Here is an 18,563-nt window from a genome sequence, read left to right on the forward strand (position 1 = left end):
TAATGCAGGGAGACAAACACACCAGGGAGAACAAGGAAACAGGAGACTTCTGGATATCATAGAGACAGAAACTTCTACAAATATAACTGCACTGGGGGCACGGTTCAGGGTCAGATTTTGTGTGATTGGGAAACTCTTCTCCCAGGAATGAGACCCTGCAGGGAGGAAAGTGTGAAGGCACTTCTAGCTAAAATGTAACATGTGGAAAAGAGTGGGTTGTGATGGGGTGACAGAAAGTCTCAGCAGTGAAAGAGAGATGATGTGTGAGGTGGCATATGCTGCAGCTGAATTTGAGAGCAAGGGAAGGTGTGGAAATCCAGAGTAAAGGGAATCCAAGAGAGGGCCACAGGCAGGATGACAGGCAGAAAAAAAGAGCAGGACAGCAGAACTTGGGCAGTCTACAAGCAGGGTAAGATTCCAAGAGCCTGTCTGTGGGACTGCACAGAGCATGGGGGCACAGATAACATCCAGGGCATGGACTGAGTGACAGCCAGGCCATGGTGCTGCCCACGGGGACTGAAGGAACAGGAAGGAGAGCAAGCCTAGGGAGTGAGATGAGAGCCTACTTTGAGCTTGAGCTGACAGATATCCACAAGGTAATCCCAGAGGCAGGACATGACTTGAGTCAGAACACTGGGAAGTGGCCAGGGACAGAGGCAGGTCGGTGAGTCACTGGTGCACAGAAGGTTCCTGAATGTGTACAGAGGGAGAACTCACTCTGAGACACCAGGGAGAAGGAAAGGAGACGAGGCAGGAGGACACAGAGCCACAAAACAGCAGCAGGTGGGAGGGTGAGCAGTGATGAACCAGTCTGAGTAACCCTGAGCAAGCAAAGGAAGGTGTTGGAGTCAAGTAGGAGCACTGGGAAAGGAATCTGGATTTCCAGAAGGGACTGACAGGCTATGACAGAGAGCCTGGCATAGTGCAGAGCTGCAGCCAGACAAAGAAAATTAGAGACTCTGTGATTCTGGTTCTGTGACAGGAGAGATGTGAGAGCCTGTTTAAAAAAGAAACTGTTGGGAGATGGAGCCTAAATTCAGTCTAAATCATAGAAATCAGCAGCAGCAGACTCAATAACCTTAGAGCTGACAGTGAGAAGAGATAGTGAGAGCTGGAGAGTCAAGGGTTGTTTGGAATTATTTTTTTAATTTTTATTAAAGCATGAAGATAAAGCATGCTTGTGCTGCAATGAGAAAGAGCAAGAGGAGAGTGAGAGACAAGGGCAGAGAGGGGCAAGAGAGATGAGAAGAGAGGACCCAGTGATGTTGCCAGGACAAGAATAAGGGCTGGAGACCACTGATGAAGCTGCCTCCTCTGTGGCAGGAGCAGAGAGCTGGGCAGGATGGGAAGTGGGAGAGAGGGAGATGATGTTGTGCTTTAAGTTTCTCATGGGAGAGATCAACACAATACTGTGCAAAAACCAGTCTCCAGTGAAGGCAGGGCTTCAGAAGTGACTCCAAGGCTGCAAAAAGGCAGCTGGGGTTGCACTGGGAGGGCCAGTTAAGCTGGCAAAGATAAGTAGGCATTAGGAAGGTGGCAGCATAGAAGGAGGCAAAAAAAAAAAAAAAAGCATTCATGTTGTGGAGGGAAAAAAATAAAGAGGAAATTTAAAGCTTAAGAGGTATCAAGGCCATCTAGAAAGCCTCAGCATTAATAAGGACTTGCTCAGCAAAGCAAGCTATTCCTTAGAGACCTGGAATTCTGGGGATAAAGTCAATTCTTCTAAAACCTGAGCTGAGTTAGGCCTTGCAAAGGAAATTAATTCAATTGTGAGGTTTTCCTTAGTTGAATAAATAGAGGGAGCCATACAGTATTGGAGTATATGTAGAGGTTATGGATCTTAAGGACAAGCTAGGCATAGCCCAAATCAGAATGCCACATCTCAGTTTTTAGTAGGACTAAGATGGCTGTGTAAAAGTAAAGGTGGCTAATGGAAACACAAGGACCACATCCAAGAGGGAGGAAAAATCAAAGAGTTTCAAGTGCTGGAACAAGGTAGTCTGGGTTGCTTGGATTCAAGGATGCTAAAAGGACTGGCTAATGAAATCCTACACCTGGCTATGCCATCCCATCCAGCTCAGTTTATCTGCAGCTAGTTATGTGAAAGCACAGCAAGGATCCTGTTGCTTTGCCAGGCAGCTGGACCACTTCCCTTGGGCCTGCCCTATGGAAATATTTGGATCTCAATTTGAGATGCAAGTCCCACCTCCAGAGGGGCTGCACAGACAAGCACATGCAAACAAGGCAAGGGAGTTATTCCAGCTCTTTGGAGTCACTGTCAGGCAGAGGAAGATCATGGAATTCATGCATGAACATGTACAGATGAGCACTCTTCATAAGCACCAATGCTTTTATCAGTCCCCCTGACAATCTGCTGAAGCCCAGCAGGGATCTGAGTTCTTGTGTATCCAAGGCACACTGTTCCTCTGTGTCCTGCATGGGCACAGAGCAGAGGGAAGTCCTCACTTCACCCTGCCCTGCTGGTGTGTGATCTCACTCTCCTGAGGGCACAGTGTGAGTCAGGGAGAAGAGAGCAGTGTGAAAGAGGCAGCTGAGAGGGAAATACCCAGGAAGACTGCACAGCTTTACTGCCAGCACCAGGGACATGGGGGCACACTCCCTGACCCCTCCCCACATTCCTACTGGACCAGAGACCAGTACAGGGTCAGGGACAGAGCAGGAGAGGTCCCTGGAGTCTTGCTCTCTACTTCGTGAGAGCCTTTGCCATACATTTTCCTGTGGTTTTTTTGTTTTTGTTTTTTTGGGTTTTTTTGCTTTGACAGAAGCAACACCATGGGGGTGATTGCAGCTTCTTCCCAATTTCTGAGGTAAGGTGCCTTCTGCATATGGGAAGGAGAGCATATGGCCCACTGTGTTTATTTCTCAGCCAGGATTCTTTCAGGCTTGGCGAATTACACACTGCTTCCTGAGGAGCAACACAAGTGCCAAGTTGGAATTTCTAAAAATGAAAGATTTAATTTATCACAGCACAGAAAAAAAGGATCTGAAAAACACCTTTAAGTGTGAAAAAATACCTTTTGTTTATGCTCAAACAAAACAACCAGGAAGAAGTTTAACAAAATTCCAGCTAGGGTTAAAAAAAAAAAAAGAAAATCTCTGCAGTCATCCACAGGAGACTTCAGGCAGCTTCTGCTAGGAGTGAGCTAGAGCCAGGCTCTTCAAAATACCTCAACAACCAGTGAGCTCCATGGGGTCCAAGGTGATAATGTGGTACAGGCTCAGGCCATTAGAAGGAAAGGGGCTGCCTGATAATGGGGAGTGTTAACTTCTAGAGAGCTCCATTAGAGCATCTTTTTCTTATACTTTTGCTTTTTCCAAGCCCCATATTTTTCCCTGTGTGTGCTTAGAAGCTTTTCTTTCTCTTAGAGCATTTATTTTTATTGTGTCATTTTCCCTCTGTTCCCTCTTTTCATTGGCCCTGTGTGAGTGTTTGTTTAAACCATTTGCCTGCTTTCATCTTCCATTTTTCTTCTCTCCCTCTTTCCAGGGGCTCTCTAGCTGTGATTATCCTTACACTTCACATTAGCTTTCCTCCCTCCTGCTCCAGGATGGGCTTGAAGGAGGCATTGATTAAAGCTAAAACCTGCAGCAGGAGAATTTCTATCACCAGCTTCAGGGTCCAGTGGCTTCCATGAGCTCAGCTCTCACTTCATTTTTCCCCAGGACCAGTTTGCAAAGTCCCAGGAAATCTACCAAGACAGAGCCGAGCTGGCACTGAAATGGCAATTCCCAGCTCCTCTTGTGGGGCTGATTTGTATCCTTGGAAGCCCTCAGCTGTGGGAGAAAGCAGCAGGGATGTGGCATGGAAAACCTTTGGAGTGGGCCAGGTTTTCAACTCCCTTCTCCTGCCTTTTGCCCCCTGAAGGTTCCCTCTTGCTTTCTGAGTGGTAGGGCACACTGTGGAATGCCATGATGGCACAGCAGTCTTTGAGGGGAGTAATTACAGTCTTCACAATATGCCTAAAATACAAGGTTGGGCATTTTTATTTCTTCAAATCCTCACTCTCCTTCCCTCCCTGCCCCCAGCCTTGCCTGGGGGCCAGTGCTTATTTCTCCCTTCTATTTTTTTTCGGGTTTTTTCTCTCTTTTTTTAAGGTATGGATGTAAAGAGGGTATTTTGGTTTGAATTTGGGGTGATCCACTTTTTTCTCTTCCTAAAAATAATGAGACCAATTAAAATTGCAATTACTAGGAAAATAGTTAGAGATAAATGAATACTTCTCAGTGTACAAACCCAACCCATAATATCCTTACACTCCATACCATGGTCTTACAATATGCTGGTGAAACTGGGGATAAACAAAACTGAAAGCAGGAGTGATTTCCCTTGTTCTTTCTTGAGGGAAGGCAGAAATCAGCAGATTATTTTTTGGAAAAGAGGAAAAGAGCCTGGTTTATTAGGCTGGTTGAAGTTCAGCAGCATTCTGTTGAAATGCTGCATTCCTGAATCCAGTCATTCCTGAATTCCATCAGTTGTGCTCAGGGTTTGTGGAGTTAAACCCCTGGGCTGGAGCAGAATTGGGTGTGTGGAGAGGTGCCAGCAAAGCCCCTTGTCCTCACAGGCTTTGAGAAGAACTTCTGTCAGCCTTTAGCTCTTAAACAGTATTAGAAAAACAGTTGCCCCTTTTAGAGCCTTTTGTTCCCTACTTCATCAACAGAAATGAAGACATTGGAAAATTCCTAGAAGAAAACAAAAATACACCAAGGTCTAACAGATCCTGTTTGCTCTGTGGGCAGAATAAACTGCTTGGAAAACACAGGGAGGAGAGATGCAGGCAGGGAGAGGTGAAAGGAAAACAAATTGGCTGCATGCAGAGGTCTGGTGTCAAACATCAGAGGGATCTTGTTTGCTCAGATGCTGTATGAAAGACCATGGCAACCGAGGGCCTGGGGGGAGAGGAGAGGTTTGCAGCCCCTCCCTGAGGCTGGATGACAGAGGAAATAGGTGAAGCAATCTGCTCTGCTGAGCCTGCTGCTGGAGCTGGAGTTGTGAACCAGCGTATTCCATCCCTACATCCTATACAATGGTTTTTTTCTGAGGCAAAAAACACCCCCAGAAGTCTGAAATTAATGGATTTGTAATTCCCTTCGTCTGTCAGATGGTACCATTCTGAGAAAGGTGGTTTTGCTGTGGGCAGTCTGATTTAGAGAGGGGATTAAGATCCTTGCGAGACACAATAAGTCACAACATTACAAGGAATTCAATATAAATATTTCTGAGGGAGTGTAGGAATGTGCTTTCAGGCTGCTCTGAAAACACTGGGCAGAGAAGGTGTTTTACTGTGACCTAGTGTATGGAAATGGGGTAATATTTTTGATCCCAGCAATAGGGTGGAGATGCCTCTTTTTAACACATGGACATGCAGGCTGTGTGTCCCCAGCAGCAGCTCAGGGCAGACACTGTACATCACACCCATTCCACTCACTAGGGTTGTGTTCATCCAGAAAGGCATTCATCCTTGAAGACATCAAACTGTGGAGATCTGCCATTTCTGATGGGGACTGGAATCAGAGGGTAAAAATGTGCTTCTTCTTTCTGATTTGAATCTGTCTTCAGCTTCCAGTCCTTGTATCTGGTTGTGCCTTCTTTGCTGGATAAAAGAGCTCTTTAAGGAATTTCTTCCCTCATGAAGGTATTTTTATCCACCATGGTCAAAGCATCTCTCCGTTCTTTTTGTGGTAAACTAAATGGATTGAGCTCTTTAAGTCACTCGCTGGCAGGCATTTTCTGCCACAAATCATTTTTTTGTCTACTTTTTCTGCTCTGACTCTAAAATGTAGATGCCTGATTGTGTACATTTTTCTAGTGTCATTCTTCTGGTGCAGTGTGCAGGATAAGCTACCTCCTGGCTTCTATTTGCTTTTTATTTTCAATATCCATTCACTCACATGACGCAGAACAGCACAGAAAATTATGTCTGTCTGTCCATTTTACACATTCACAACCCTGCTTTCCTGTGTGTCTCAGATTTTTGGGCAATGCCTTGCTCCCAGATGTGGAATACCCAAATCTGTTGATTTCTGCCTGGAGCAGCCCCCTTTTCCCTGAGGTGCCACTTTGGCTCCCTGGCCTTCAGTGGGAGCAGAGCTGGGTCCTGTGCACAGAGGGATAATGGGTGTCCCTGCCTGGTTCTTGGGGATTCACTGGTGGTCATTCTGCTTGTTCTGAAAGGAAATTGTGTGATGGCTTCTAGCTGCAGTCAGGGGATTGAATGACATGCGGAAGGAATAAATTACTGCCTGATAAGGAAGAGGCTCGTAAGGTTTGAGACAAAGAGGAAAATCTCATTTCCCCTCCCCTTTGTTATCCTTTTACTGTGCACAACTGTACATATCACACATGTTACTCTGAGCTCCTGCAGAGTATTCCACCACTCCAGTAGAGGCCTGGAAATACTCTGGGAGGACACAGGATTTATCTTCCTGTCGTGATTATCCACAGGGGGCAGCTCCTGTGGAGGCACTAAGTAAGCAGTCAGATCCCTGCACAAGTTCCTCTTACCTGGTGCCCTGCAGCTCTTCAAACCTGTCCAGGTGTGTCATGCTGACCGTTTGGAAACAGCTTTGTGAACAGGTAGCTCTTTGGCTCCTTCAATATCTGCTTTTGCTCCCAGGGGCCAAGCTCTTAATTCTGTCCCAGGTTGCCTTAAAAATGGGCAGCTGAGGCTGCAGGGGCAGGGCCAGCCTGTGTTTGAACTCGCTCTGTGTCACAGCTGAGAGGCCTTGGCACCATCCTCCCTTTATGTAACCAGCTCTTGGCTTCACCTGTCCCTGCTGAGGACCCTGCAGCAGAGCTGCAGCACCACTGCTCCTGACTGGAATGACTCTGCTGGAGCCTCTGTGAGCAGCAGAGAGCTGTTTGCAGCCTGAGAGCAGCACACAGTGGCTTTGGGTGGTGTTAGAAAGAGCCAGAGTGAAAAATGAGAAATCACATTGCACTATTTTCCCAGATGTCAGGTGTCATCTCCACACGCTCCCCTCGGAGGATCACAGCAGCAGTGCCCTGCAGAGCTAAAGCTCTGGGGAAAGAGCTCTGCTCCCAGGTGCTAGGCAGCATTTTCCTGCCTGCAGAGACCTTTAGCCTGGGCTGTGCCCTTATTTTCAGGACACACAACCCAGGGCTGCTCCCAGTGATCTCAGAAGGGCCTTTCATCATCAGTTGGGAAGAGCTTTTGCCAAGAATAAAAAAGGAAAGGAGAAGAAATATTCCAGGCAGGAGCATGGTCTAAATGAAGAAGGTCTGGCTCTAGCAGAAACAGGAAGTTTTCATGATGTGCCTCGAAATGACTAAACACACAACACTGGAAGTGACACCTGTGTGCTAATGTTTGCATTTCCTTCAGCTGCTGTGGCTGCAGTGCACCAGGCTCCCATCAGCTGCTGGGGCTCCTTTCAAAGCTTTCTTCCTTTTAAACTCCAGAATGAATTTATAACATAATCCATCATAGAATGGAGTGCTTTCTGCATGGGGTGAGCATGTCCCTGAGCTGTACCTGTGTGTGCATTAGGAGCCAGGACAGGAGTTCTGCAGGGAGATTTTATTTTTAAAGGCTGCAGCCCCAAAGGCAGCTGTGCACTGAAGCTCACAGAGGAAGCTCCAAGGGATGTCACTTCACAGCCTGCCCTTCGGCTCCTGGGGTTTTCCCCCTCCTTTTTCCTTGCCTTGTAGTGGCTGCAGCAAAGGCTCTGTTATTTTGGCAGCATGGCCCTGCTTTTGTCTATAAATGGAAGCAGTTGGCCCATATCCCAGTATAACACAGGATAGTCCTGTGCATCAGTTATGCAATTGGTAGCTTGATGACTTCATCAGAAGCTGGGGGAGGGCCCGGGGGTGGTAGGAAAAAGCCTTTGCCACCAGCTCTGCTGGAGACAGCCAATAAATGTGTGTGTCCCCCCAAAGCAAAGAAAGCAGGAGCTCAGCGACAGGGGTGGGTGTAGGGTTTGGTGCAGGAGGTGATTCCCTGAATCCAGATTGGGGGAGACCCAGCCACTGCTGCAGCCCTGGCCCTTGGGATGCTGCAGGGACTGTGCTTGACCAGGTTGTAAAGTGCAAAGTGCAGTGGGTGACGGGATGGAGGGAGAACTGGAAAGGGAAATAGGGAGAGAACTTTCAAACCTGTTAAAGAGGAAAGAACCTAAGTATTGGAGAGCTGCCTTTCAGCAGAGAGCCCTTCAGGGAGTGTCTGTGAAAAGCAGAGATGTGGACAAATTCTATTTTGTTATTTCCTCGGGGTCCTTGAAAACCTGACCTTCATGCAGAAAGGCTGATGCTCGTTTCCCAAGCTACACTCCAGCACTGAACTTAACCCTTTCCCTGCGTGGGTTGAGGTGGGTGCTGCACCATGACCTTTCTGCACAGTGACTGACATAACACCTGGCGAGGCAGGTGAACCTGAGCATCACCCTGGCAGGCTTTGCACAAAGGATGCTGAAGTGATGATGATGATGATGATGATGATGATACAGGACATTTCCATCAAGCTGGTGGTTTTCAATAAGTACCTCTCGTCTCTATTCATTAGTTGAAGAGGTTCTATGGGTATCTTAACACCCGAGGCAGGGACTGGGCAGGCAGTCTCTAGTTTTCAAATAGCATCAAGGACGGCGTGGTGCCCCTAGGGAGCGCTGGCGGCGAGTCCCGTTCGCCGTGGCCGCGGGACAGCCTCGGGCTGGGCGGTGGCGGCTCTGGAGACCGCAGCCGAGTCCCGGGAATGCTCCCCGGAGATGCCGGGAAGAGCCGGCTCCGCTCGGCTCCGCTCGGCCCCGCTCGGGCAGGGCCGCGGGTCAGCAGCGCCACCTGCCGGCGGCGGCAGCGCCGGGACGGCTCCGCTGATCCCGATCCTGACCCCTCCGCCGGGACGCGGATTGGGATTGCCCTCCCCACCTTCCGCCGGTGCTTTTCCCAGCGCTAAAAGGCAGCAAATGGGGTTTAGAACATGAAGAGAGAGTGCGGTGTGTGCAGGGAAGGCGCTTGCCCCGATTCCTTCCAGCCGCACACTCTGGTCTGCAGGATGGAAATATTGAATAAACACATAATGGAGTTAAATCCTGAGGTTCTGGAGAGGAATTAGTGCTGGCAGCTCCCACTGTTGGTTGTGTGCACCTAACGCTTTGGCTTCTCAATCCAAGGGCTGTGTTAAATTGCTATTACAGAGAGAGGGAAACGGAAAGAAAGAGAAAATATACTTGTCCCCTTGAGAAAGGAGAAAAAGTTTAGAAAAACATGACTCTGAGGAACAAAAAGAACTTAGTTCACAACTTCATTATTTCACTATTAATTAATTAATTATGAAATGCTCTTGCTTTACCTATGGGGCTTTGAATTCCAGGAGAAAAGAGGAAAACATTCCCTGTGGGAGCAGTTCATGGGTCGGTCTTTCTCCAGGCTTCACCCAGAGATTCTGTGCCATGTGCTGTACCATCGGCTGGGTGAGCTGGGATTTCCCTGCCTGTGGAGCACACGGTAACCGGGCATTCCCTCTGTCTGCAGGAGCACCAGGTGGGATTGTCACGACCCACGGGGCCCATGCAGCCCTCTGTCACGGGCAGCAGCTCCGGGGGACACTTCCTGGGGAGCCAGCCCCAGGCAGCCATCATGAAGCAGATGCTGATGGAGCAGAGAGCACAGCTCCAGGTGATGGAGCAGCAGAAGCAGCAGTTTCTCCGGGAGCACAGGCAGCAGCAGCAGCAGATCCTAGCGGAGCAGGTACGGTATCCATCTGTTCCCAACATGTGCTGGGATGAAGTGAGTGCTGCAGACAGTACGGCACCAGCCCTTCCTTCTAGATTTGGAATTCTCTCTTGTAATGGTTTTGAAAGCAAAACCAGTGAGAGACTCCAAGTCAGAAATACAATTTAATAGGAAAAGAGAGAAAAATAAAATGCATGCAATAGTACTAAAGAAAAACCACTGAGAGAGTCAGAATACAACCTGACACCCTGCTAGTTAGCGTGGTGGTAGCAGTCCATATAAAAGGTGGCTGCAGTCCTCTTGAAGCATTGCTTGGGTGACGATGCAGTAATCCTTGCAGCTGAGTATTGTAAGTGCAGACATGGAGCAAAGTCTTGCACCAGGAACACAAACCTCTGGACAGGACTGAGGGAAGTGTGTGTGTGTGTCTACAGTTGTCCTTAGATCTAGGTGAGCCAAGTCACATCCCTCCCTCTCCTTTCTGCCTGAAGACAATGAAGCTCATGCTGCAGAGGTCAGGATGAAAAGGCTGTAAGTAAGGAGTGATGATGTTGGCATGCTCCAGCATCTACACATGTTCCTTTTTTGAGCCAAAAAGAGTCTGAGTGCTGAGTAGCCCAAGTGCTCTGAGGAGGCCCCTCCAGATGATTCTGCCTGTCTCTCCAGAACACCTCACCAGATAAGAACCACTGCAAGTTCTGCAGCTTTGCCACCAGCCCATTGATTAATTAATCATCTCTTCTGCTTTCTTTCTGTCCTTCATTTGCAGCAGATGCAGCAGCAGTCACATTTGCCTCGGCAGCACCTGCATCAACAGCGAAGCCCGTACCCAGTGCAACAGGTCAATCAATTCCAAGGTAAAAGTCAAATTGTTTTTCCTGTTTTGGAGTCAATGCCCTTAAGATAACAAATTTGTGAAAGCTTGTGCAGTTTGTGACTTACTAGGGTTTAAGCAGTGTGCCAGAAGAAGAATATAGGCTGTTGTACACACCACATATTTTACCAAAGGGTAAAATGCCCAAGTTTGCATATTCAGTTAAGTTTATAGTTTCCTTTCTGCTCCCTTCAGTGAAAACTTCTTGCTTTTTCCTTTTTTTTTTCTTTTTTTTTCTTTTTTTTTTTTTTTTTTTAATATTTGTTTTGCCTCTGACATTCAGACATCATGGATTCATTCATGGATTTTTCTTGTTGGCCTCTACTCTTTTGAAGATTTTTTTCCTGCTAGCATTTCTGGCTGTATCTTGTCATTCCCCATTTTATCTAATTCGATCAGCAGAGAATTTCAGAGAGGTCATTGCTTACCTGGAGAAGGGACTGATAAATGTCAGGTGTGGGAAACACAGAGAAATATCTGAGTTGTAAATAGAGATTTTTTTAATGATCTCAAAAAAAGCACAAGTATTATTTCAATGTGCTCCAAGGGAACTGAAAATGTAAGTGCAATCATTTTGGCTTAGGAAGAGAAGTTGGGGTTTTTTTCTGACCTTTTTAGGTGCAAAGCATCATCTGAATGTCTTTACTAACCATGACTTCTATAAAGACATGAAATGAACACACACTTGAGCTGTATATTCGTGATAATGGCATGTAGATGCAACAGAAAACGAGGGAGGCAATTCTGGACATTTCACATTGCCAGGTTCCCAGGACATGAAGAGGCAGCCTCATCTTCTACTGGCATATATCAGGGTGGCTTCTTCTAATCACCTTCTCATTTTCATCTTTGGCACCATAAGTTCTGTATGAAATTACTTTTACAGTAATTCATTTCCAAAATCAAGGAGTGTGTGTGCACAGCCATCCACTGAGATGCAGACATACAATCCCTCTGCATTCATGCTTCTTTGAAACACTGCCTTTGTATGTATTATTTAAAAGAGACAGAGAAGAGAGTTTAGGCTAATCTGACAGAGCAAGGAATTCATTTTCATAAATGAACTAATTTAAATAGTTCACCATTTTTTTCCTTTTTAGTCGCATGAATGTAATCCAGTGCAGTAGGTTATGTGTAAATGAGACCAGAAGGTGGCCTAAAACCTTGAAATCTGTTGCATCTCTCTTTTAACTACTCCTTGTCTGATCTCCTGTCATTTATGCCAAGTACAGGAGTTAACAAAAGTAGTATGTGAACCACTTGCTGTTAGTGATTCCTTTGGAGCTTTTCAATGGCCATTTTCAATTAAAAATAGCTAAAGGTGCATTCAGATTTTAATATTATCTCTATCTTAAGCACTTGCTGGAGTTGTGGCAAAAAGAGTGTTTCTAATCATGGAAGGAGCTGATCTAAGTTAAGAAAAATCAAGGGAACCCCAGTGCCAATCATTAAGAAAGCAGTTTGATGGCATGAATAAAGTAAAAGCTGCCACTACATGTGGCCTGTTCCAGAGAGATCCAGATGGTCTCACTTCATGCTACAAAATGTTTCATTTAGCTGTGTGCTGGAGCTAAAAACACCCACCATAAGCTTGTGGTGCTGCAGAAAAGGGAGTTGTAGCCATCCTCTGCATTATGTAACAGAATGGCATGTATAGAAATGTTGCTTCCTTTCCCCAGACCCCTTTCTCATGGAAACCAAGCCAACATCACTAACAGGAGTGCTCTCCACTCCCCATGGATGATCAGGGATGTTGTCTGCACTGAGGGATGACAAATAGGGGCTGATTTAGGAACATTCAGATTCTGTTGTACAGTTCTGTACTTTAAGCAATGATTTTATACTTACATCTGGCATTTAATAACATTTGAGCCTGGAGCAACTGTGTGCCTCATAGACTCCAAGCTTCACCTGCCACATGTTGTATTTAGTCAGTGGCTCAAACCTGAAGAATCTGACTATTTAGTTAGTGACTCAAATCTGACTGTTGTGTTTGGTAGTGAAAAGTCCACAATGAACCATAATCTGAGCTCCAGGTAATTGTCTTTGTTTAAAGATAGTAAATATAGAAGCATATTAGCTCCCCAGAAATCAATGGCTCCCCCCTACCCCTGAAAGGAAGACACAGGCATGGTTAAGTTATCTGTCACAGTGTGGAATTTAACAAGGCCAGGATTTTCTGGTTTCCCATCACTGGCCTAAGGTGAAGTAAAATGTGCTTATAGTATTGATTCACTAATACACTCTCCTTGCTTTCAATGTCCACAAAAACCCAATTTTTCTTCTTTCCATAGAATTAATCAGTAGCTATGCTATAGAAAATCCATTCATTTATGCCTCCTGAGCTATTAAAAAAATTGATTGGCCTTCTGAGACTGACATTTCCATTTTCAAGGCTTACTTTTGAAAGACAATGGAGATATTTAAAGGAGAGCTTCAAATGGTGAGCTGAAGTTCAGCTGCTTTGCTGCTAATGAATAAGACTGGTGGAAGTTTTCCCATTTGCTAGCTAGAAGCTTGTGGAATTTGATGTGGGGGGTTCTTTCTGACCCCCACTGCTCTATGGCACTCATGGAGCTCTTTAGGCTCCTACTTCATCAGATAATCTTAATAACAAAGCAGCTAATAGTTAAAAAGATTATTTATTACAAAGCACATCTTATTACAAAGCACATCAGCCTCAACAGTACACAGACAAGCAATAACTCTCCTAATACATACTGTTATATAGGATTTTCCCAACAAGATAAGATGCAAACTCAGACCACCACTCTTTAACCTATTAGAATTCTAGTTTCCTAACTAGGTTAAGAATACAGGTTAACTAGGTTAAGCACACCAGGTTATGTGTAACACTATGCATAGAATCTATCTTGTTCTAAGAAATGCAAGCAATATTCTTATTATAACTCTCTTATGTCTAAGTCCTGTCTGCAACTGTGGGCCTGGAGCCTCTACTGAAGATATCAGTATATTTGCAACCTTCAGTAGAACACAAGCTACTGCTGTGGTATCTGAGGCCTTTTACTGACTAAAAACATCAGAACTCACTCTAAGACTTATTCAATCCCTCCACTCAGAATTCAAAGAGACCCCTAGCTCACTGACTCCAACAGAAGCTGGATTAGGTGTAGCTGAAGAAGGTAAGTGCTGCTGAGGATGCTCCTACAGATTCACTCTTATGAAGAAGCGTGTTAATTAAGATTTACAGGGCTGTGGGCTTTTTCTTACCTTCCTCCCTTTCTGGTGCAGGTTTGCCCCAGGACACAGTGGCCGTGAGGAGCCAAGCAGCGCTGCAGAGCATGAGGACGTCGCGAATGCTGGCCCAGAACGCCGGCATGATGGCCATGGCTCCGTCGCAGACCCCCAGCACCGCGGGCCAGTCGGACATGGGCATGGCTCCCTACAGCAACGCCTCCTCCGGCCAGCCGGGGCTGTACAGCCTGAGCACGGGGATGAGCCAAGTGCTGCAGCACCCAAACCAAAGCGGCGTGGGCGCGGCGCACGGCGCGGGCCAGGGGACGAGGCAGCCTGCCTCGGGACAAGCGGTGGCCATGGTGGGGAATTTTGGCCAGAGCATGCTGGTGAACTCCGCCGTTCCCCAGCACCAGCAGCAGATGAAAGGAGCCGTGGGCCAGGCCTTGCCGAGGCCGCAGGCGCCGCGGCTGCAGAGCCTGGTGGGGACTGTCCCTGCAGGGGCGCAGGGCTGGCAGCAGCGGGGCCTGCAGGCCGTGCCCGGCAGGACTAGCGGCGAAATGGCGCCCTTCAACAACGGCAGCGCCTACGCCCTGCCGGCCGGGCCGCCGCGGCTGGCCAAGCACTTCCCGCAGGGACTCGGCCAGCCGGCCGCCGACACGGCGGGGACGGGCAGAGCCCTGAACCCTGCCATGGGCAGACAGCTGCTGCAGCCGCTGCCCGGGCAGCAGGCCAGGCCCATGGTGGTGCCGGCGCTGGGCCAGGCGCTGCCGGCCATGCCGGGCTTCAGCCAGCCCCCAGCGCAGCAAATGGTGGCCGGGAGCTTCGCCCAGAGCGGCCAGGGCCAGCCCTACGACAGGAATGCCACCCAGGACTTGTCTTACAGCTACAGCAATGGAGGGACAGCCGGGTCCTTCTCCAGCTTAGAGGGCACAGACCTCGTGGACTCCATTATTAAGGGCGGACCAGGGGATGAGTGGATTCAAGAACTGGATGAGTTGTTTGGAAATCCCCAGTGAATGGGATTGTGTGGGCTGGAGCTTTGGTTACGTTTTGTTACGTTTGAAGGAGCGAAGAGGGAGTTGGATGTTCTCCCCATCCCTGGATTGTTGGGTTTTGTTTGTCTTGGTTTGGTTTGGGGTAATTTTGTTTCCTCTCGTTTCTAGTTGTGCAAACCAAGCTGATCTGTAGCCAACTTCAGAAGTTTCAGGGGATGATGAAAATATCAGCATCCCAAAACTGTCACCAAGCAATCCACTCTGTGTGTGTGTGAGGCAGGATGGGGAAACTGGAAAAGCCAGCTGATGCATCTGGCTGGGAAAATTCCTCTTCTCCCCACTTAAAAAGAGGTTTCATTGCACAGTGGTGTGGGGTGGTCCCAATATCTCATGACTGTGCACACTGCAGCAGCCAGGGAAGCAGATGGAAGAGTTGGGAGCAAAGCCTACAGATATCCAGGGTGATTGCACAGGCCCTGGTCAGAAATGGGCTTAGCCCTGGGGACAAGCAGGTCTGGGAGAGCCATGGCCAGGCCAGTGGGGCTGCCTGTGTGGGCTGTCCTGAGGGAATGCACAACACACATGACAAACCTAAACAATCACAGGGAGGTCACTGTTTTCACTGCAGAGTGATAAACCCCACTACAAGCACAGGAGAACATAAATGTGGCAGTGTTGTGAGGGCAGATTGATTATGTGACTGCTGCTGGAGACAGCCTAGTGGTGGGTAAACTTAATGAACTGCTTAGTCCCCTTGGGACTTGAAACAGTGCTTCCCAAGCCAGAGCACTTGGCACAGCCTGGCTGCCTGGGGTGTTGAAGGGCTGGGAGGTACCAAGAGGCATCACCAGAGCTCCTCAGCTGGTCCCTCCCTCTCCTTCCTCCCCAGGATGTTCTCAGTTCATTCCCTTCCTCTCCTGTTCCTTCAGTGTAACGCAAGCTCAGCTGGCTGCACTTCTTTTTTTCAGGCAAGCCACAAAGGACCAGGCAGGGGAGGAGAAAACAGGCATGAGAAAACAGCCAGTGAGGGTTTGGCACACAGGAAGACTTTCTCCTCCCCTCTGGAAAAGTGCAGCTTTGGCAGGTAGTATTACCCCAGGGTGTCTGGGCTCTCAGTGTGATATGTTCAGTTCTAACCAGATGTTTGGTCTAATCTCTCTGGTTTGCTGGTATAAAATTCACTGCAGTGTTTGAAGAACAGGAGTCAGTGAAGGACTACTGTAAAGAACATTAATGAGTGGATAAAATAATTGATATTACAAACATGGGGTCTGCCGAAATAAAGATTTAGATAATAGGGATCTATCACTATATCCAGTGCTGAGCAGCCTGTGATGGAGTTGTGACAGATCTCACACAACACTGAAGTCACCAGCCATTCTGAGTGTGCACAGCAGGGTTCCCAAACTGCAGTTGAAGGCTGTTTTCTGGAACCTATTACCTCCTTAGTGTTTTCAGCTGAGAGCTGTTCATCAGGTTATATAGTTGTGCATATAAGAAATGTTAACATGACCCACAGCCCAGAGCTTTAGCACCCTCTGGCCTAGCACTGCTCTCTGTGAGCCATGTGCTCTGCAGCAGTGAGTGCCAGTCCCAATTCCAGGTCATCTCCTTTTGTGCTGCTCTCCCTGGGCCCAGCAATGCCAGCTGCTGAGCCCCTAAATTCATGGAGGCTGAGGGCCTTGGCACTTGGCAGTTTCATGCCCTGACTTTTCCCTGTGGAGCACAGACATGCATCACATTAGAGAGGGAGAGCAAATGAGCCTGAAACCATCTCAGTGCCCCACTGAGGCTCCCTTTTGAGCAATTTCCCTAGCTGGGTTTGCCTAGTGTGGGGAGTTACCTGTTCTAAATGCTGCAGTGCAGCAGGACAAGCTGCATTTTTAATGTGCTCAAGAGGAGCACATCAATCCAGCCTGCCCTGACTGCTACGTTTTTTTTTAAATGGCTTTAATCACATCTTTTAGCTGACCCCTTTATAAAATACAGCACAAGGGCCAATTCCAGCTCCTGCTGAGGATGGTGAGCATGGTTAGCATGCCTGCTGCTTCAGCAGGAGCCAGGTTGTGCCCTAATTCAGTGAAAGGGAGCACCAGCCAAAGGTTTTGGTTCACCCTCGGTCAGAATGGAAGGGATAGGCAAACATTGGGAGCAGCAGCACCCTGAAGGGACCGGGGTGCTGTGGTCTGTGTGTGTCAGTGTGAGCAGGGGGCACACAGCTGTGTGACAGAGCTGTGGGGAGGCAGGGGACAGTGCTGGGGACAGCACAGCCCCCCTGCCCTGGGTGGGAGCGAGCAGGGCTCACCTCTCAACACAGAGATGGAAGGAGAGCTTAGACACACACACCCACCACACAGCAGCCAGTGTGCACGGGGGAGAGACAGGCTTTGATGGTACATGGTGGTGCAGTTGTCTTTGTAAAGCTTCCTCCAAATACTCCATACTGGGATCAAGTACTAGAGAATAGATTTTATTAGATTTGGGTTGATTGGGGACTTTTTTTTTTTTTTTTCTCCTTTCTTACTATGGTGCTGATGTATATGTAATGTTTAAAAAAAAGTCATTTGTAAATATGTTTTTACAATTCTACAGATATCACTGGGTCTACTATCTGTAAAATATATACATATAAATATATATATATAAATATATATATATATATACTGTTTGTTTAAAATAGAGTATTTTTATTTCATTCCTTGACTCATCCTTACTGCAGTGGTATTGCACTTCAGATGGCATCTAATTACCAATTTGTACTGTATCCCTGACAGCAACTTGCTCCATTTTATTCAGATTTTTCTAGTTTTCTGGTTTTACTTTGTACATTAAGCATTGCTTATTTCCTTTTAAGACCTGTACAGAGTCTGAAAACGTAGAAAAATACCTGATGTTAACAGACAGCTTTTAAAGAAAAAGAAACAAAACAAAAACAGACAAAAAAAAAAAAAAAAAAAAGAAACCCAAATAAAAGATGGTTAAATGAGTCATATACCTGGTGTATATGGATCATGTCTTGCCCCACTGTTGCGCCTCATGAGGGGAGGGAATGCAGGCAGGCAGGTGTGAACCAGCCCTGGATTTTCTGTGTGGCTGCACCAAGGCACCTGGTGGAGTTCCAGGTGTTAGACCTCAGCAGTAACAGGCCAGGTGTGGCCCATGCCAGGATTCCCAGCTGCCAGCGAATCCCTGCATCCCTGCCATGAGCTGCTGGATGGGATGTGCTTCTCCACCTTCTGCCACTGTGCCCCTGTCTCCAGCAAGGTGGGCTGCCAAAGCTTCCTGTGCTCAGGCAGGTGCTGCAGGGAAATTGGTCCTTAATTGGGTCTGTTAGAGGTTTATTCAGTGCTGGGAGCAAAAATAGGGAGTGGGGAGGAGACAAGATGGAGATGAGGTGGGAGGGAAGAAGGGAAATGCATAGCTGGACGTAGAAATTGGAGAAAATGGGAAAACTGGAGAAGGATAAAGACATGCTTGGAGTAATTCCCTATCACCTACTGCTACAAAAGTGTGAGAATTGTGTTGTCAGAAGCCTTTAGGAATGTGCACATAGATATGTTGGACATGTATGGCCTGTCCATACATAGGAAGAGGAAGAGAAGCAACACACCAAAGCACTACAAAAAAAAGGAAAAATCCTAACCTCTAACACTATGACTGGCTGAAGGCATCACTGACAGGTTGGTAGGTGGATTTTTCATATTTCAGTCCATGGAAGGAAATTTGGTGGAAGAATTTTTGATGATTTCTGTGGTTGTTCAATCTGGCCCTGATGTACTTTCTC

The 18,563-nt window shown here is 47.3% G+C and overlaps 1 protein-coding gene across 1 annotated transcript in view; it reads left to right on the plus strand.

The window, feature by feature from the left end:
• The window catches only part of MAML3 (mastermind like transcriptional coactivator 3), a 237,366-nt gene extending 220,369 nt beyond the window's left edge, over positions 1-16,997 (plus strand). Inside the window, exons 5-7 of the mRNA XM_079306289.1 lie at positions 9,512-9,727; positions 10,482-10,569; positions 13,839-16,997. Coding sequence (XP_079162415.1) covers positions 9,512-9,727; positions 10,482-10,569; positions 13,839-14,800 — 1,266 coding nt within the window. The 3' untranslated portion in view covers positions 14,801-16,997. The remainder of the gene's footprint in view (positions 1-9,511; positions 9,728-10,481; positions 10,570-13,838) is intronic.
• The last annotated feature ends 1,566 nt before the right edge of the window (positions 16,998-18,563 follow it).

Source organism: Erithacus rubecula (genome assembly GCF_903797595.1).
Source record: "Erithacus rubecula genome assembly, chromosome: 5".
NCBI classification, from domain to species: Eukaryota; Metazoa; Chordata; class Aves; order Passeriformes; family Muscicapidae; genus Erithacus; species Erithacus rubecula.